The sequence below is a fragment of the Arachis ipaensis genome, chromosome B06 (assembly GCF_000816755.2).
Source record: "Arachis ipaensis cultivar K30076 chromosome B06, Araip1.1, whole genome shotgun sequence".
Taxonomy (NCBI): Eukaryota; Viridiplantae; Streptophyta; class Magnoliopsida; order Fabales; family Fabaceae; genus Arachis; species Arachis ipaensis.
Window position 1 is genome coordinate 129,326,655 of NC_029790.2, and position 20,771 is coordinate 129,347,425.

The 20,771-nt window shown below is 33.9% G+C and overlaps 4 protein-coding genes across 9 annotated transcripts in view; 3 read left to right on the forward strand and 1 right to left on the reverse strand.

Moving 5' to 3' along the window:
- LOC107605140 (2Fe-2S ferredoxin) overlaps positions 1–2,548 on the forward strand; it is a gene marked incomplete at its 5' end in the record, with an annotated part of 4,033 nt that extends 1,485 nt beyond the window's left edge. The window contains 5 exon segments of the mRNA XM_016306905.2: positions 130–236; positions 1,345–1,451; positions 1,736–1,785; positions 1,877–1,959; positions 2,055–2,548. Of these exon segments, the coding sequence (XP_016162391.1) occupies positions 130–236; positions 1,345–1,451; positions 1,736–1,785; positions 1,877–1,959; positions 2,055–2,169 (462 nt within the window). The 3' untranslated portion in view covers positions 2,170–2,548.
- The window catches only part of LOC107605139 (ribosomal RNA small subunit methyltransferase H), a 29,972-nt gene extending 23,270 nt beyond the window's left edge, over positions 1–6,702 (forward strand). For 3 of the 4 annotated variants that reach the window (XM_021105125.1, XM_021105124.1, XM_021105126.1), the window contains exons 6-10: positions 4,329–4,563; positions 4,990–5,235; positions 5,536–5,604; positions 5,808–6,000; positions 6,157–6,560. In XM_021105125.1, the coding sequence (XP_020960784.1) occupies positions 4,329–4,563; positions 4,990–5,235; positions 5,536–5,604; positions 5,808–6,000; positions 6,157–6,560 (1,147 nt within the window). Of the gene's footprint in view, positions 1–4,328; positions 4,564–4,989; positions 5,236–5,535; positions 5,605–5,807; positions 6,001–6,156 lie in introns of all 4 variants that reach the window. The other variant, XM_016306904.2, reaches the window with a different exon arrangement.
- LOC107605138 lies at positions 12,208–15,945 on the forward strand. 3 transcript variants are annotated; one of them, XM_016306902.2, is made up of 8 exons: positions 12,208–12,439; positions 12,535–12,628; positions 13,018–13,257; positions 13,743–13,851; positions 14,396–14,441; positions 14,659–14,744; positions 15,075–15,133; positions 15,698–15,945. In XM_016306902.2, the coding sequence occupies exons 1-8, from the start codon at positions 12,436–12,438 to the stop codon at positions 15,813–15,815; spliced, it is 756 nt and encodes a 251-aa protein (XP_016162388.1). In that variant the 5' UTR covers positions 12,208–12,435; the 3' UTR covers positions 15,816–15,945. The 3 variants fall into 3 exon arrangements, with proteins under 3 accessions (XP_016162388.1, XP_020960788.1, XP_016162389.1); XM_021105129.1 differs by lacking the exon at positions 15,698–15,945 and adding an exon at positions 15,581–15,673; XM_016306903.2 differs by having other exon boundaries at positions 12,209–12,439; positions 15,713–15,945.
- On the reverse strand, positions 17,108–20,457 carry LOC107605136 (pre-mRNA-splicing factor cwc-21). The gene is made up of 3 exons (XM_016306900.2): positions 20,366–20,457; positions 19,800–20,177; positions 17,108–19,108 (listed from the first exon to the last, which is right to left on the reverse strand). Exons 2-3 carry the CDS (start codon positions 20,147–20,149, stop codon positions 17,572–17,574), a joined length of 1,887 nt encoding a protein of 628 aa, XP_016162386.1. The 5' UTR covers positions 20,150–20,177; positions 20,366–20,457; the 3' UTR covers positions 17,108–17,571.

The window sequence follows — 20,771 nt, forward strand, 5'->3', positions numbered from 1 at the left end:
GTAGATTAAAATTATATATGTATATATATTTATGGATTATTAGCTAAATAGTTTTATAAGATGTTTTTTTTTTCTGTGGCATGTTTATATCTGTGTTTTTAATGCTAATTATTATTATTATTTTGTTAGGTACAGTTTCAACAACTTTCTCTTAATAAGTTATATAATGGAGCTATGATTGGAAAACATAATTTCCTATCAACAACTAGCAATGAAGGGAATGAACAAAAGGAAACGTAAGTCTTCTTTTTTTTATCTGAAAATATTATTGAAATTGCCTTTTCTATAGCAGTGTATGCATTTTCATGATGAGTGTAGTCAAGTAACATGATATACCTATATAAACTCACACTTTGCCTTCCCCAAATTAAACTGAGACACAATTGGAGCTAGGAATTTCATTGTTGCACCTCAATTCTCTATTTTTGTCCCTTTCCCTCCCCTGGCACTGTCCTTTACTGTTGCTCAACATATTATCCCAAAGCCTTCCCATAGACTATGTATCATACTTCTATGTTTCTCACTTTAAACTCTGTTGTCTTCTCTATTGCTTTTCCTATATATATATATTTTGTATAAATTGGGAATATTTATCTATACTTCTCAAGTTGGCGGCCAGCTTTCCATCCACTATCCAGCTATAGCAGTTTTTGAGTAGGCCACATTGCATCTTGATCCAGGATTAGCTACTATGTTTTTGCACGATTCACCCTGATTGGAGAAGTTAAAAGTTATGCGATTTTGGTTTATAATGGTTCAGACAATTTTATTGGGAAGGTCACAGTTTGTGTGTAATCTACCTTTGTAGCTTATACTACTAAGTTGTAATGGTTGAATTTTTAATGGGATATGAGAACTTAATGCAAAGAATGCTAATCTCGTAGTGTGCATTTTACCAGTCTGGTTTTGTGCTCTTAACCATGGGGTTGTAATACTTTACCATCATAGAATGAGTTGAGTTGATGTTGGGGTGTGGTACTTCTGCCTAAATGGCACTAGTAGTGATTCCGGGCAAGTCTTGAGTTGTTGCTCTCAGTCATACTTTCTTGAAACATCTTTCATTCCATTGCTCTTGGCAGAGGACAATAATACTTATCAAATGCTAAACTAACATTTTAATAGTTGTTCAATGCTAACTTTACATAAGACATACAGCACAATTAATGCTTTATATTCCTTACATATTGGATTAGATGAACACAATGCATTGTGTAAGTGTGTCCTTACTCAATTAGATGAATGGTCGTATATCTTCAAAGCTTAGGGGTAAAAGTGCATGTTTATCATTTAGTTTCTTGCATGTTTATCATTTAGTTTCTTAGTCTTTGATCCAACTATGTGCAGGATATCTGTGACGTTTGTTGATAAGGATGGGGAGGAACAACATATTCGAGTCCCTGTTGGAATGTCCATGCTAGAAGCTGCACATGAAAACGACATTGAACTAGAAGGCAAGAAAATAATTGTACACTAAATTGTATATTATCAATTTTTTCATTCTACACTAAATTGTATATTTTGATTGTTTTGAAAATAATTTCTTTTGTTTGGATAACTTGCTCTGGTTGCTACCTTACTCATAATGGATATATTGACCCATGTCATACACCCTTATTTTTTTAACTAAGCTTGCGAGTCTGTGTTTTGGGGCTATGGAAGTTGCATAGTAGTATATTTACTATTGATTCAGCTTAGGTTCACTTTTTCACGAGTTTTATAATATGTTGTTTTGCAGGGGCATGCGAGGGCTCACTTGCATGTTCAACTTGCCATGTTATAGTCATGGTAAATTAAATTAATTTATCATTTTTATGCAATTACTTATTATTTTCCACATACGTGAGTGTCAAATTGCTTGAGTCTGAACTTTGTGCAGGATGTAGAATATTACAACAAATTGGAAGATCCAACTGATGAGGAAAATGATATGTTGGACCTAGCTTTTGGCCTTTCCGAAACGTGAGTTTGTTTAATCTGAACATGGGATCCCTTATATCTATAGTTTGTATTTCAACCCTAAATTCTTCCCAGACTAATCTTGGTAGTTAATACAGTTCACGTTTGGGTTGCCAAGTGATTGCAAAGCCTGAACTCGACGGGATTCGATTAGCTATTCCAGCTGCCACGCGGAACTTTGCAGTCGATGGTTATGTGCCGAAGCCACACTAATGAATACAATTTATAAGTTTGAGTGCAAAAGAATGGCAACTGATAAGGTTTAGGATTTGGAGGTTTAGGTTTTGTAGCTTAATGATTGGTTCTAGATAAATGAGCATTTACATCTTAGGCATTATTTTGGTGCTGAGTTTTGTGGATAACAAGCTACTCAGTATGCGAGAACCAGAAATTTGTCACTGTTGGGAATTTTCAGCGTCCCAAGTATAGTTGCATGCCAATAAATTAATCAGAGATCTGCTACACGTCCAAGCAATATTGCCATTCAAGTTCAACTAAGTAGACCTAATACCAACAAAAACCATTCATTAAAAAGAGTGTGATTACACGCACATATATCATTTTTTTAATCTAGTCATTTACGTTCATGGGGTGTTGTCGTCATCTTTTTCTTCGTGTTCTTCATTTTCCTCTTCCTCCTCCTTTTTCTTCTTTTTTCTGCGTATTTTTTCCTCATTGTCATTCTTTTATTGTTGCTGTTATTGCTATTACTATAGTAGAAGGTAAGGAGAAAGAGTTTTGAATTGAGTAGAATGAGTTTAAATATAGCTTAATTCATTCAGAAATGAACTGAAATTACATAATGATTACGACAAAATTAACTCAGAAAAAAAGAGAAATAGAGAATAATAGTAAAGAATTTGTAGAACTCAAATTGTGTTAAATTTGAGTAAATCAATAAAATTTTTGAGAAAATGAAATAAAAAGTAGATGAGGAAGAAGATGAGAAAGAGTTTTAAATTGTGTAGGACAACGAGTTCAAATGAGCTTAATTCACTTAGAAATAAATTGAAATTGCATAATAATTGCGACACAATTAACTCAAAAGAAAAAGAAGTAGAAAACAATAGTAAAGAATCTGCAGAATTCAGAAATTGTGTTAAATTTGAGTAAATCAAGAAAAATTGAGAAAACGAAATAAGAATGAGAAGATGAAGAAAAAGATGAAAAAGAAGAAGCAATAGAAGATGAAGAGGAAGAGGAGAAAGGGTTTTGAATTGTGCAGGATAACGAGTCTAAATGTACCCTAATTCACTCAGAAATGAACCGAAATTACATTACAATTACGACACAATTAACTAAGAAATGAATCGAAATTTACCATAACGATTGCGACATATAAACTCAAGTTCGAAAACAAGCATACAAACAAGATTGAATCATGGTTTCTTCTTTTTTGTTTGATATTTTCTTTTCCTTTTTTTGGTTTTATTCCTCTCAAAAGAGTAAATAAATAAAAATTGAAAAAATGAAATAAGAAGGTGAAGACGAAGAAGAAAAAGATAAAATAGAAGCAGTACAAGATGAGGAGAACGAGTTTTGAATTGTGTAAGACAACGAGTCCAAATGCTCCTTAATTCACTCAGAAATGAACCGAAATTATATAATAGATTGCGACACAATTAACTCAAAAATAAATAAAAAATTATATAACGATTGTGACACAATTAACTCCATTAAAAAATAATCACACAAACAAGACTGAGTCATGAATAACAACACATCAAAAATCAATTTTAGATCAGACAACATTATCAATATGATAAAAATTCAACGATAACGATGATATGTATAAAAAAAAGATGATGATAACGATAACGATAACGATGATGATCATAAGAATGATGACGATGGAAGAGAAGAAAAAGGAAGTTGAAGAAGAAATTCAAATGAGAAAAAAATGAGGATGAGGTGGTGGTGTTGTTGGTATTTACGATAATAAAAAGAAGAAGCGCCGCGAGAGTAGAAGAAAGCGAGAAAAAAAAACCGCGTGATTCTAAATTATTTGGATAAACTTTGATGTTAAAATTATTTGGACAGGAAGAATAATTTAAAAAATTAAATCTTTAGTTCCGCTTTTAAATCTAGTTACTATTACAACTAAAGTATCATTAATTGAGGAATTATGTAAAGTGATAGAATTTGTAATTTTGTAGGATTAGATCACTTTTAAAAGAAAAAAATTGCCCCTCTCAGGTTCTGGTTGGTGCCAGTGTTTTTGATTACGAAAGCAGAAGCAGAATAATCGGAATTGGAAACATGGCAATGCTCTACAAGATATCATTACTATCGCTCTCACCCACACCCATCCTCCTCAACCGCCTTCAAAACCTCACTTCCCTCTCTTGTTCTTCTTTTTCAACTGTCAATAGCCCCATTCGTAGCAGCGCCACCTCAACAAAGAAGCAGAAGCAAAAATCGGCGTTGGCCAAAGAGAAGAGAAGGACCCGTTCCGATAAGGACTTCGACATGGACGCTGTAATGGACCGTTCTGAATCTCGTCATCATTTTCCTGTTATGCTCGCTGAAGTTTTGGACGTTTTCTCCAATCTCTCGCTTACTTCCTTCGTCGATTGCACCCTTGGCGCCGCCGGTCATTCCTCCGCTGTTAGTATCAATCAATGCCTTCATTTTGCACGGATTTCTTAAATTTAGGGGTTTTCTTTTGCTACCTTTGTTTTGTGCAATTAATTATTAGTTAGTATAATTTAGAGTAAGGGTTCAATTTGGTTCTGAAATTGCAAGTGTTTCGTTTTACTATCTTATTAACCTTATCAGAGAAAGGAGTATCTTGCATTGCAACTGACCATCGAGTCGAGATTAAGTTAGACCCTTGAGTATTTCGAAGTATGTGTTCAAGGACAATTGTCTTTCCATTAATTCTTATTGTATAACATGTAGAGAGAATTTGATATGATTTTTATTTTTTGATAGACTAATTTGATGTTATGCATTTATTTTGGGCATGTATACTATTTCTTATTTGATAATGACATTGTGATGATGTTAATTTGTATATGAATGTTGAGACAGGTGATTAATGGGCATGCGGAGTTGAAGTATTTTGTTGGGATGGATGTGGATCCTGTGGCACATAACATGGCTCAAGCTCGAATCAATTCTGTAGTAGAAAAGCAATTGGATGGTGGTGTAAAAGTTTTTACGCTGCTAAGGAATTTCAGACATATCAAGTCTGCTCTTAGGGAAACTGGCGACGAACGGTTGGTGGATGGTAGCATCGATGGAATCTTGATGGACTTGGGCATGTCATCCATGCAGGTTTCATTCTTGAACTTGTATCTTCTATACTGTTACGTGATCGGCCCACTTGCTGCGTTGCTTGGTTTGGTTTCCAATATTTGTGCATGGGTGTTTTTTATCTTTGGAACTTCCAATGGGGAGAAACGGAAAATTTGATTTCTTCTAATTTTTGGTAGAGCAATTGCATTTTATTTATTTATTTGAAAAAGGAAAACTCTCTCTTGCTAAAGTTGTAATGATAAGCTTTATTGAACTTAAAATAAACTGATGACCCTTTTTCTTTTGGCTTTTCTTATTTATATTTGTCCTGGTTTTTAGGTGGACAATCCCCAGAGAGGATTCAGTGTGCTAGCTGATGGTCCCCTTGATATGCGTATGGATCCACAGGTATACTTTTAGACATTATGGAGTTTAATGCAAAAATCAACATGCTCATTTTGCAGAAAGCGTATATGGTTGTAAACTGCTTTGTCAGGATTACGGCTTTGGTGTAGATGAGTATTTTGTGGAATGATACTGTTGCTTGCTTGATGCAGAGTCATTCATAATTTTCTTTCCTGTGTAACTGATGAACAGGCCTAATATGACAGGCAAGTCTTAAAGCAGAGGATATATTAAATTCTTGGCCAGAATCTGAAGTTGGGCGTGTCCTAAGGGATTTTGGGGAAGAAAGTAATTGGCGTAATCTGCAAAAGAAGATTGTTCAAGCCCGGTTAGATGGTGGATTGCATTCCACTACTGACTTGCTCAATCTTATTCGACGTGTGACTCCTGCAATGAAAGGTATATCTTTCTCCATTTTGTGCCTCTTGATTAGTTGTCTCTAAGGCCATCAGTTTATTTATGCATGTCTTTTAGATACTGTAACCAATATCATGCATGAAATACCAATTATGCTCAAGGAAATATAATCACCGATTTCAATCAACATTGTAACAGGTGGAAGGCAAGGTTGGATAAAGACAGCAACCCGGGTGTTTCAAGCTCTTCGAATAGCTGTGAATGATGAACTGAAGACACTTGAGGATTCCCTCTATTCTTGTTTTGATTGCCTCTCGCCGGGGGGTAGGCTTGCCGTGATATCTTTCCATAGTCTAGAGGACAGAATTGTGAAGCAGACATTCCTTGATATAATTAAAGGAAGCGAAGATGAGAGCTGCGATAATAGTGATTTGAGGAAGGTGAGTGATGAGATAAAAGAGAAAGAAGCATGGATAAAACATGTGATAAATGGATCAAATGGAATCATTCTCACAAAAAGACCAATCACGCCCTCGGCCGAAGAAGAAAAATTGAACCGCCGAAGTAGAAGTGCAAAGCTCAGGGTGATTCAGAAGGTTTGATTTTTCTTTTTTTGGATTTTTTTAGAAAATGAAAATATTGTATGCATAGACTTATATGTAGTTTGTTCTTCTTTTATAGTCATCTCTAGAAAATAGTCACTGCTGTATTCACAAATTTCATTAAGAAAAGATTTAAATTATATGCCTTGCACCTTTAGCAAACTATCTGCTTAATTAGACACGAAAAAAAAGCTATCTGCTTAATTTACTCATAATTAATAATTCACACTTCCCCCTCATAATTTCTATTGCATTTATAGGAGTTTGCTAACAAGTATTTCGCTATTTCCTTTTATGTATGTTAAAGTTTGAAACGAGGTAGTATTCGATGAAAAATCGAAAAAGATTTCTTTTTTGACAAATGCTCAAAGACCAGAATAATTTATTATTTTTTATTATTATTTTTAGCCATCAACCTAATTTTTTTATTCGAATAATTTAACAATATATTTTTAGTCTACACTTTTAAATATTAATGGTTAATTGTTAATCAAAATAATAAATTTTACTGGACTTCTAATATTTTTCTTCTTTTCTGAAACGAAAATGTCATTTAAAAAAAAATTGTGATACTTTCTGAAAACTAAATGTCTTTAGAATACTCCTTAGTAAAATACTGAAATTCAATAAAATATCACCATACTTATAATTAAAATTTGCCACAATAGATGCAATGGTAGATGAATGACGTGTCCGATGAGATGATTAAGATTCAAGCTCCAGAAATATAATTGTTCAAAAGTGTCTTTTTTATTATAAAAAGTAATATCAGACTCTTTACACATCAAAATTCTGATTAATATAACTAGTGAATCGTTTCTCAATGATATATGTACCAAAAGACATACCATTTCTCTATTCAACGGAGTAGAGAAGAAAACAAACGGAGTAGAGAAGAAAACAAGCGTAGGCACGATGTTAGATTTGTTACATTCTTATCCTAATTCACATTAAGAAATATTTCTTTTAATTGAAAGATAAGTCCTTTTATCTATTTGCATGCCAACGGTTTGTACTGGGATTAATTGCTGTAATATTTTCCTTGGTTCAAATGAGATTACTGGTTGTGTAATATGCTTAGAACGTTCGAATTCACCGGACTTAAGAAAAGATAATGTTGTTGACAATGGGATCCAGAGCTTGCTACAATTATTGGTAAGGAATTTCAGAATAGTTTGATCATTAGAAACTTTGAATTCTAGTATACTTGTAGATAAATTTCTCAACATAAATTCTATAATTACTTTTAAGATATGAAAAAAATCAGAAAGGAATTTACTAAATTTATGTTTTTATCTCGTGTATTACATGTAATGCTTGTGCATTACGAGATAATACAACTTAGTATTAGCTTACATTATCAGTGACATAAGGAAGAATAATACAAAAAGAATAAGGGAATGAAAATGACAATAAATATATCGTAAAAAGTAAGAGAATATGACATTTAGACCAAAATGATATAACAATATTATAGAATAATAATGCTCTATCTCCATGTAAAAAATCTATTCAAGTCATTGAAGTACTTTTTTTTTTAACGCGCCTCCCCCTTTTCCCAAAGTTACGTGAAATATATGCACGCCCCTTTTTCCCTCCTATCAACGTAACAGATTTACATAAATTTTTTCTTTAACATAAATATTCTTTTTCTTCTTCTCTTTTTCAATGTTAACGATTTGCATTGTAATTTTTGGATTTGTAATCTCTATTGCTTGTCCTTCTTCTTCGATTTTGTGGATTTATCTTCTTCGTTTTCAGATTTCAATATTCTATCAAAATAATGAATGATTCAACTTCAAATCAATTGAATGAGAGCGTTTTGGATTATTCTTCTGAAACGAATCAAACGGACGAGGTTTGGATTTTTTTAAATCAAATTGAATGGAATGCAATTGTTAAATTGAACTGAATTGAACGTACGCATGTGTTCTGAATTGAATTGAATTGATAATCTCTCAATTGTAGATACAGGTGTTTTGAATTTATATAATGGATAATGTTCCATTTATTTAGTACTATACAATTGTTTCACCATAATGACGTGTTCGGTTCATTATGCAGAAAACTATTTGAATTTGAATTTATATAATGGATAATGTTCTGTTCATTTAGTACTATACAATTGTTTCACCATAATAACATGTTCGGTTCATTCTGCAGACCAGGTGTGTTGTGGATGAACAATTTGTCCCAAAGGTCGGGATGATTTTCAAGATACTAGAAGAAGTCGGAAAGTTTTACAAAAATTATTCCAAAGAGTTCAAGAGTTTCTGAAATTCAATACTGATAGCAACATTTTTTTAAAATTATCTCTCTGCTATATTAATATATGCACTTTTTCGGTTCACCATGTGTATTAATTTCGATTCATTTGTTTTTTTTTTTTGGGCTCTTAATATTTGATAAATACCCTGATTCTATTCACTGCAAGTCTGCAACCTAGAATAAAACAGCAGCCAGACAGTTCCAATAGATATATATATTAACATCTTAAACCAACAGGACAAGGACTAATCCATCTTGAATCAGATATATACATTAACATTAAATTTTCAATAACATTTACATTAATATTCACATATAGACATTGTTTGGTTTTTTAAACAAGTTAAACAAAATAGTGCTAATTACAACCAATCAAACAAAGTATATCCTATTTACTATCTATATCCCCGTATGTGAATTTACAATAAGGGCTGGAGAGGACAGCAGATGGTTTTAAGAGTCTTATTTCTTTAGATGCCCGAATCACTTGGTCTCTAATTTTGTTCAGTTTGTGCAACAAAATATTTGGACCATATTTGAGCCTGAAGCCAAAAAAATTTAGTCAATACTTCACTTAATACACCGACAAGCACAATCATACATATTTTAATCAAGTGAATCAAAATGGCCAACCTAACTGAACCGAACATCATTCATGTGCTGAATAAAACGTGATAAATATTCAATCATCAATAAAAACTTTTTTACATGCAAAAGAATTCAACTGAACACATAAAAATCAGGTGGATCAAATGACAAACACCAGTGAACTGAACAGCAATCATGTGCTGAATAAAACGTGATAAACATTCAATCATCAAGTAAATCATTTCTGCATGCAAAATGACTCAATTAAACACACTAATAATCAAATGAATTAAAATAACCAACTCCACTGAACTGAATTTCATTGATGTTCTAAATAAAACTTGAAAAACATTCAATCAGCAAGAAAAATATTTCTGCATGCAAAAGAACTCAACTGAACGCACTAACAATCAGGTGAATCAAATGACAAACACCTGTAAACTGAACATCAATCATGTGCTGAATATAACGTGATAAATATTCAATCATCAAGTAAATCATTTCTGCATGTAAAAGAACTCAACTGAACGCACTAACCATCAGGTGAATCAAATGATAAACACCAGTGAACCGAACACCAATCATGTGCTGAATAAAACGTGATAAATATTCAATCATCAAGTAAATCATTTCTGTATGCAAAAGGACTCAACTAAACACACTAACAATCAAATGAACGAAAATGAGCAACTCCATTGAACAGAAAGAAAATAAGAACACATTTCCATTCCTATACCCTAGTTATGCCAAAAAAAATGGAATCAGATTAAGTCAATCTACTAAACGAAGTAACTCAATTCAGTAAACCTAAAATGCAACTAAGAGAAATGCGAGATTGCAAGATTTTAAATGAACAGTAGTTTTTATCATACCTTTCGCAGTCTTTGTTCTTATTTTTGTTCGTGTTTTCTTCTTCCTTTCGAAATCTTCTCGCGATTCTTCGCCAGTAACGATTTTCGCAGAGAACACGAGTGAAGTTTGAGAGATTTTGAGAGAGATTCGAACTTCTCCAGTAGCGGTTTCAATATTGAAGAATGAACGTTGTTTCATATTCAATGCGTGAATGAATATGTTAACGTTTTGTACGTTTGGGCGCGTGGAGTCACGTTTCATTTAATGAGATTGGGTTTTTTCGGTATTGGGCCAGCTTGGATGGACTTGGATGAAAAATTATATGGATGTGTAGCATGACTGATTATAGAATAGTAAGTTCTCAAAATATCACTTTATTATTATTTTCTTTTTTTTAATATATTATAAATGAGTAAACTACTATTTGTACCCACGAAAGTTGAAAACACTGACATATCTACCCATAGAAGAAGGAAATTACCATTTGTACCCATGAAACACAAACTTTTGCTAACAAAATTATCCAAATCTAAAAAAATATTTGAAATTTTCAAATTACCCTACCACCAACACTTACTTCACACCACCACTTTTCCAATCCCAAACTCTACCACCACCGAAACTCTTTCTCACCACCACCCTAAACCCTAACTATCACCATCACTCAAAATGCCCCGTGCCTCCGACAAACATTCCAGAAACAACGATTATTTCAACCAAACACAGAACAAGTACAAACTTCAACCATGTCTCGTTGTAACTCCAAGAAAATAAAGAGACGCACCTGGATTTAGGGTAGAGTCCTTCCATTGAAGGGGTAGCAGATGTGACGGTCATAGGATACATATTCCAATCCGTTTCCACATTTGGGAACAAACCCAATAATTTCGAATACGCATCACACTTCTCCGCCACCCCCAACCAACCAAACATTCCCTCCACCTCCACCACCACCACCATCGAGACAAGATTGCAGAGGAAGATAGGGGGCGAGTAGTGCGTTCTTGAGAAGATTTTACAAGAAGGTGGAGGATTAGTAGGCTGAAGATTGAAAGAACGAAGTGTTTGAGCTCAACGTTCAGAAACGACGCCATTCCTTGATTGAACTGAGGGTTTTGGTGATTGTGGATTTGCATCAAGTGGAAGGTATCCGGGTGGCGCCGTTGGTTCTCTTGGGAGCATTTTATGGCCGCCATGAGGGAGTTCGACGTCGTCAACGGTGGAGAAGGTCGATGAGGGTTTGGTGGAGGGGAGGCGGTCGAGGGACATGCCGACGAAGAGTTTTAGGGCACGCAACTGGAGGCGCGGGGAGATGGTTACGACTGCGGCTACGGTGGTTACGGCAGTGCGCGATTGAGTGATTGCGTCACGGAGGAAGGAGGAATGGAGGGCCAAGAGAGCGGAGGCTGCATGGAAGGAGGCCGTCTAGAAAGCTTGCGAATTTTGGATGGCGGCAGTAATGGTGGTAGTTGGGGATGAGAGTGGTGGTGAAGAAGAGTTTGGGTAGTGGTGGGATTTAAGATTAGAAAAGTGGCGGTGAAGATAAAGATAATTTAGGAATTTTAGTTGATTTTTTAGTGTTTGAATTTCCCTCTTTTGTGGGTAGATATGTCAGTGTTTTCAACTTTCATGGGTAGAAATTGTAGTTTACTCTATTATAAATANCTTTTAAAATTAAAAAAAAATATTTTTTTAATTGTTAAAAGAATATTTAAAGAGTTTAATTTTGTTATAGTAATAATTGTACCATCATATCTATTTTTTTTAGGATTATTTATGTGGTTAATGTAAACATGTAATATATAATTATTTTTGTTGATTTCACGTGACGTAATTAGATATACGCATAAAATTATTTTGAGGTGTATCAAACCTAGATTCATGTTTAAATTATTGTTATCACTTATCCAATTTATTTGGAGGTTTATACTTTATAGTACTATGTAAGATCTTGTGTACATAACAATCTCTGCGGCTCATATGTCATAACACGTTTTATTGCGCACTTTCTGGGTTGTGTCTCTGATTGTGAAGAAGATGAGATAAGAAATGAGATTACGATATCATGAAGTTTTAAGTGGCATTTCCGCAATTCCGCAAATATCACATAAAATAGAACTCATCTCTTTCAATCTTGTTCCTTGTTCGGATTCCTCCAACTTCCTTAATGGGTGATTACGCTAACCCACACATTCGTTTCCACTTAGTTCTCTGCAAACCAAACACTCCCTTCATAACCACTGCACCTCTTTATTTCCTTTTGCAGCAAAAGCTATTCCGATGTGTAACAAATCGTGTGGATATCGCCATCACTGCTTCAAACATTCGCCTTCTTTTTCCATCCCTAAATTCAGTTACTGGTAACTTCATAACTTTATAGACTTCCATCTAATCAAGTTCTGCCACGTGGCAGTAACTGAATGCATGATTAGATGAGATTACTATGCAAGAATTTTATACTGGGCGATTCACTCTAAAGTAGTTATGGTTGTTAAAAGAGTGAATAATGGTAAAATATTTGTGGTTGCTGTTGCATTGTGATTAGCAGATTAGGTGCATCGTAGAAAATTATGGTAAAATATATATGATGTCTTTTGATATGATTTTGTGAGCACTTCTTGTGCCATTTTCTTTTAATTGAAGACATTATTATTAAAGCATCGTTATTTCCCCTTTTTTCTGATAAATTTTGTTCCGTAAACTGTGTGATCTTTGTTAATGGTTGTTAATATTTTTGGTGTTAAAAAAGGGCTTCTAGGAAGAAAACTGTTATCAAAGTAATTGCAGAGGATTCCTCTGGTTCAAATGTAAAGAGAGCAAATTTATCAGCCGCGAAATCGGAGAGAATTAAGCTGCCTGATTATAATGATGGCGTTGGAGGTAAGAAATACCACATAAGCGAATTTCTAAGGCAGCCTAGTGGTATTGCGGCCGTGTTGAACACGAGGGCGTTGCAAACATTTGAATCTCTTGATGCTAACACTTACAGGTCTGTAAAACTTTCTAATTCTGTTTTTGTTGATTAGTTATTCTCTTAGTTACTTAATGATTAACTCAGGTTACATAGTATGAGCTGATATCCAGTAATGAGTCTTGAAAACCAGTAGTTTTACTTTTCATGTTGATCCTCCTTGTTCCAATTACAATCAGAGGATTCCTTAGTCCCACACCCGTGTTAATGCAGGGTTTGGGGAGGCAGATAATTTACATGAATGCCAAAAAAGGTGGAGGAACATTGTAAATTTATATGGTGATTCTGACATAGTACACTGAAATTTGAAAATTTAAGCAGATAATTCAATTGTAACCTATAGAACATAGGTTGGAAAATACTATTCTTTAATCCTTATAGTGAAAATACATCATTGTGTTTTAACCTTGCATTTATGAATTCTAGCATATATCTTACTGTGCTTGTTTGGTGTAATAAGGATGCATCTGAAATCAAATACTAATTATTTCTTGTTTGTGTAGGTGCTCACTACCTAAACTTCAATTTTTGAACTTTGAAGCTGCTCCAATGATGGATCTGCGCGTCACCCCAACAGAGGAAGATTGCTTGGTTGAGATGCTTTCCTGTAAGGTGTGCCACGCGACAACACAATAGTGGAAAACAAAATGAAAAGTTTGGTAAATGATTTAACAATGAGTTTAATTCAACAATTGAATTGCTTAAATGTGCATTTGTAAATACTAAGAAAGATTTTAATTAACTTAAGCTACTTATGTTAGATTTTACTCAAATGCTGAAAACAAATTTAATTATTTATTTTGCTTTTAAGCAGAATTTGAGGTAAATATATTCTATACGAAACCTTAATATTCAATAAACATAATAAGCCTTAGAGTCTCTTTACTTTCAAAAGATCATTTTCTCATTGTTTTCTGTTTTCAACAAACTTGTTTTAATTGTTTCCTTTAGAAAATCTCGAAATCGGAAATGGATTGAAATCATGTGATATTTTTGTAATTAAAACTGAAAAAGGAGAAATGAAAACAGAGAATTAATTTCTTAAATCAAATAAGCCCTTTTTATATTTAATTGGACATGCATCTTTGCACTGCTACATTCCATCAGTCACTCATCCCATTTTAATTTTCTGGATACTTCACTGTATTCTTCACAGTTTGAGGGTTCTGAAGTTGTGGAAGAGCAAAACAACCACTTTTCAGGTATCAATGGATCGGATTGGTGCACAGCGTGGGATCCGAGTCATATGTTTAATTTGGGATCTAATCTCTTTGTTTTTTGTGAATTGACCAACAATTTTTTTTAATTTGCTATTAAGAGTCTTCTACAGATAAACTAATCTGTCTTCCAAGAAAATGAAAAGATATTTCATGTGACTTTTCTTTTTTAATTCATGCTTTTATTGCTACGGATTTGCAGCACTTATGGTAAATCATATGACATGGGGAGGTGCTGATGCTGAATCATTTTTAGAAGTTGATGTTAAATTGAATCTCACACTTGAGGTTGTTCTTAATTTCTTATCCTCATCATAGATTTAAATTTTCGATATACTATTGTATCCATATTCATTTCAGTTTCTTCTGTTCTTCTGTATAAACTTTGGTTTTTGTTCAAAAATCATGAACTTTCTTTGCTTTGATGCAAACTATGAGTAATTTATGTAATAGCCTAATTTATTTTATATTTACCACTGTGGAGTCTCTCTGATTTTTACTTGTTCAGCTTGTGTAGCTGCATGTTTGTATGCTATAATGTCAAGATTCTGCAATCAAAATTATTACAATATTAACTATATTTTGATACCTTTTCTTGTGTTCATTTGTGTTTTGCAGATTTATACAAAACCATTCACCATGATGCCTGTATCAGCTGTGGAGCGTCCAGGAAATTTGTGAGTGTTTTTAGTAAATAATCTTGGTTTAACCCTTTTAGGTTGTTTTCCATATGTTACTCTCCTCTCATGCTTTCCGATGGTCCCAAAAATCAATTCCAACCAAATTAACTCGATTTCTATTTTTGTCAATCATAGAATGGTAGAGATTGCTGATTTCTTCCAACAAAATTTGCTCATTTCTTTCTGACCTTGATTTATTTATTCATTTTGCTTTCAAGAAATTGTTTTTATCATTTATTGATTGTAGATTAATCCTTGTTGGAAGAGCTAGCTTCACATATCAAGTTCAAACAGAAGTTAATTCTGTAGTTTCGACTTTGGACCAAACTTGCGAATTAATAATTCTCAAGATTATATATCTCCCTGGAAATTATACTTGCTTATGATAGTGGTTTCGCAATGTTGCTACTAATTCAATGCAAAAATCATCAAATTTTTTTACAGATTAAGTGAATAGTTTCTCTGAAAACCAACAACAAAATACTAGTTTTGTCCTCTTGGCACTATATTATTCTACCAGTTTCAACCAACAACTTTCATTCATGAATTATGATACATTAGTGTGGTTGAGTGCAGAATGATGCAAGCTTTGGTGGACAAACTCGTGCCACTGCTACTTCAGCAGATGCTTCAAGATTATGATGAATGGGTTCAAAAGCAATTGGGAAATATTACTTAAAATCTGGATTCTAGCTTATAAATTATTTGTACTTTGTTTTATCATGGTCACAAAAGGTTCATTTTATTCAGGCTTGTAAAGAATGACAACCACATGCAATCAAATACATGGAATCTTCTCACGAGAAATATTAAATAGTGACAACCACATGCAATCAAATACATGGAATCTTCTCACGAGAAATATTAAATAGTTGGAGGAGTATATATAGAAATATTAAATTGTTGGAGGAATATCTATATATATTAAATAAAGTAACTTAACTTTCTTCCTTTAGAATACAACATACACCCTGATCTTAGTTGACTCTACTTAAGAGACAGGCTTGCTTTTTATGAATACATAATATCATCCCAACAGAAGAGAGAAGAGATAACAAGAAAATTTTCATGGTTGAGGGAATTAATACCGAATTGGTGCAATTAGTAAGAAATTTAATCAGCAAAGATCAAGGGAAAAAATGCAGGATCAAGGTATGTTAATTGATCGATGGTTAGCTATGATGCTCAGAGAGAATTGAGGAAAAGAATCATGTTTCCCAAGGATCAAACTGAATACAGGATTAAAAACTTGATCAAAATAAAATTAAATTGATATCATAAAATTTAGATATCAATGAAAGTAGAAAATCAATACTTCAATTACACAACCTCAATCCAAAAACAAAACCTTCAGTACCATAAAAATATGAAATGTCACACGAGATTAAAAACTTGCCATCAAATAGCTTTGACATATCAATGCCAAGCATGATATTAAAATAAACTTGATCAATTCCCAAAAAAAAAAATGAATAAATAAAATAAAGAGAATGGATATTGTCACTCCAATTTTGATAATATCATTCTTGTTTTTCTACAAATTCATGTAAATATACAATGTAAAAGAATCGTGTGGAATGACATTATCATTTTCCAATAAAAGAACATGGACATAACATTGAAAATTCCACAAAAGTAATTCAAGTTGAACTTCTACAATATAGAAAAGCTAGCAATATCAACAACCATGATTGGCAAATGTAGAAAAGCTCTAATTCTTTAGGAAAAATTTATAAAATATGTATATTGATGCAGAAAGAAATCATACCTTCGTATTGCATGAACAAACTACTTCACTATCGTTAAAATCACACATAGTTCAGTTTTTACTATATCTGTATATGTAGCCGTGACATTCTATAACCATGAAGAGTTGAAGAAAGCAATAAAATCATTTCGAGAAGAAACATAAGATCAAGCAATCATAATTCCAATTAAATATGCAGCGGTTTTACATATAGGCAAGAAAAATTTGTAAAACTAGTTGGTCAATACCAAACCATACACTGCAAAGATAGATGAAGCCAAAACTAACCACCAACCAAAGCTGGTCATTAAAGGGGTGTTACAGGCAACTACCTACTTGCTAGAGAACTATGCAGCAGCCGCCAATGGCTGCCTGGAGAGAACATGAACAACTTGTGCTTATATTTAGAAGAATCAAGAGGATTATTGAACCGCTTGAAAGTAACAATGAAAAACCGTACATATTACATAATCAATGTCACTGCAGGTCCCCAATATAGATGGAACAGAACAGACTGGTAATACAACCCCGAAGTACAAGACAGAATAAAAAGACTTGGTGCATAAAGCACATGTCTAACAGACTAATACTGTAATACATTCTAGTTAATGAGATGACTTCCTCTTTCAGCAACCTTCCTCTTAGCATTGCTATCAGAATCATATTCACCGCTGTTGTCCACGTCCCCTTACCGATGGTGCTTCTTTCTGCGACCCTTCTCATAGCTGTCTGAATCAGATGGATCGTCCTCATGCTTCCTTCTTCGAGACTCACCCTTCTTTCCAGCATTGACCTTCCTCTTAGAATCGCGATCAGAATCATATTTGCCACCACTGTCTGAAGTCTCTCTACGGTGCTTCTTTCTGTCCATTCTGCTGTCTGAATCAGAAGAATTATCCTCATACTTCCGTTTATGATATTCATCTTTTCTGAGTAGGCCTGTATCTTTAAGGCCCTTCCTTTTAGCATTTTCATCCACTCTATGATGCTTGTTTCTATCATCAAAACTGCTGTATGAATCTGGAGAATCATCACCATACTTTCTCCTTTGAGTTTCACCCCTGTGTTGCCTTGTATCTTTAACATTCTTCTTTGTATCATATTCATCCACCTCTCTTTGGTTCTTCCTTCTATGGTCCTTCTCACCATCCAAATCAAATGAATCGTCATCATACTTTCTCCTTTGAGGGTCAGCCTTCTTGTCATACCTTCTATCTTCAACACCCTTCTTTTTAGCGTATTCATCCTGCTCCCTTCCGGGTTTTCTTCTATGATCCTTCTCATCATCCATACTGCTATCTGATTCAAAAGAATCATCATCATACTTCTTCCTCCGAGTGTCAGCCTTCTTGTTGTGCCTTGTATCTTCAACATCCTCCTTTTTAGCATATTCATCCTCCTCCCTTCGGTGTTTTCTTTTATAATCCTTCTCATTATCCGTACTGCTATCTGATTCTGAAGAATCATCATCATACTTCTTCCTCCGACTGTTAGCCTTCTTGTTGTGCCTTGTATCTTTAACATTCCTCTTTTTGGCATAATCATCCTCCTCTCTTCGATGCTTCCTTCTATGATCCTGTTCATCATCTGTGCTGCTATCAGATTCAGTTGATTCGTCATTATACTTTCTCCTTTGAGTGTCAACCTTCTTGTTGTGCCTTGTATCTCTAACATCCATCTTTTTGGCATATTCATCCTCCTCTCTTCGGTGCTTCCTTCTATGATCTTTCTCATCATCAGTACTGCTATCTGATTCAGATGAGTCATCATACTTTTTCCTTCGAGTGTCACCCTTCTTGCTGTGCGTTGTATCTTTAACACCCTTCTTTTTGGTATATTCATCCTCTTCTCTTCGGTGCCTCCTCTTATAATCTTTCTCATCATCCATACTGCTATCTGAATCGGACGAATCATCATCATACTTATTCTTTTGAGTATCAACCTTCTTGTGGTGCCTCGTGGTATCTTTAACATCCTTCTTTTTAGCATCTTCATCCTTTATATCTTCAGCCATTTTTTTCTTCCTACTGAAATCTCTGTCCAAAAACGCATGCTCACTTTTCGAGTTATGCTTCACCTCAGCAATAGAAGCATTTTTCCCATCATCATTCCCATCAGCAATTATTTCACCATCTTCAACAGAAGCTATTCCAAGAGCAGCTTTTAAGGTTTCCATCTGTTTTTCCTTTCTAGCAGCAACTTGGTGAGTCTGGGTATCTGAAACTCTGAAAATTTGCCCCAAAAGCAATATGGTTAATGAATGACTGGAAAGGAACTATGTAAACATCGCTTAAAAAAAAAACCAAGCAAGCATAATTGTTTGTTAGCCCCTTCTTTCAATCTTCAAAGAAACACAAATTGTTCTAACATACATACCAAACATCTATTTCACAAGCCTAATAAAATACCATGACTTAAACAAGCTTTTCATCTATAAAATATAGCACATATTAGTTTCAACCTCTCAATTTCTGTTTCAGTCTCGTTGTCAGGTCATCTACAATGAACTAGGGATGAAGACTATAAAGGATTACAATTTCACAGACCAGATCAAATCCATGCTTAAGCACATGGAAATGATTACAACCGATATTGTTTGCGTCGGTCAAAGAAATTTGCTTTGTTTCAGTCTCTATCTCTAACTCCCAGACCCTGTCAGGTGCATTTGCCCCTAATGAGGGCTTGGTATGGGGTAAAGAAATTAAAAATTTCAAAGCTTGCTCAACAGCAGAATTTTACTGACAGTTCTCATCCAATGCGAAACATACCCTCACTATTAAAAATACTAATCATCAAACATTAAATGTGTTAAATTTTCACAGAACAAACATATAAATGATCACATCAAAACCTAAGCACATACAAACCCCAAATCAAAACACATCCAAAGATTACATCAAAACAAAAATTTCTCACCTCTTATCGGATGCACTGGTTGGTCCATCGCCGTCCTCAGCAGCCGCAGCGGTTTCCAAATTCCTCCGGGCCTCATCGAGCTTCTCAGCGATCTCAGCATCAGTGTAACCCTGATCAATGAGCTTATCTTCGAGGATCACAAGCTTGAGCTGAATCTGGCGCTTGCGGTCATGCTCAAGAATCTCCTTGTTGGGCTTCCTTGTAACACCAGCAGTTCCCTGATCCGCTTCGAAACCCTTTGTGTTCTCCGAAACCTTGTTAGTTTTGGCCTTCACGAAAAACTTGTTGCCCTGGATGTAACCGTTGGTACCGGACCCTCTCGGAGTCTGTAACCCTATTCCGTTGTACATAGTATCGTTCTCTTAGCAATCACAAAAGCTGAAATTCAAAAGGAAAACCGAACCGAGAAAAAGGAAATTAGAAACCCTAAATTTTACAGTAATTATGGGAATGAAATATGATGTTAACAACGAAACCAGATATTGATGTTTAGAGAGAGAATAGGAAAAAGTGAATCCTGGGGGCGATGCAAACAGAAGAAGATTAAACCCTAGAGGGAGTGGCACCTGTGCTGGGGGACGAGAGAATGGAATTGAAGAAACCGACAATTGTTTCCCAGAGTCTAATTGAAGAATTAAATTAAATTCTGTTATTCGAAATAAATGAGTAAATTTCACTGTTTAGAATATTTAATAGAATGTGTTGTATGTTTTATTATGAGTAAATATATGTAATGATATTTAAATATAAGGTGAAAAAATAGTATCTATTAATAAATTAAAAAATTAATTATTGTTATAAAAAATTTAAATTATAAAAATCTAATTAGATTAAAACAAAAAAATTATTTATTTAAAATTAATTTTTTAAGATCAATTTTATATTAAAAATTATCTTTTTTAACAGATAATATTCATATTATAATATAATTATTGTTTATTTTAATAAAAATATTTTAAAATTGAGTAATCA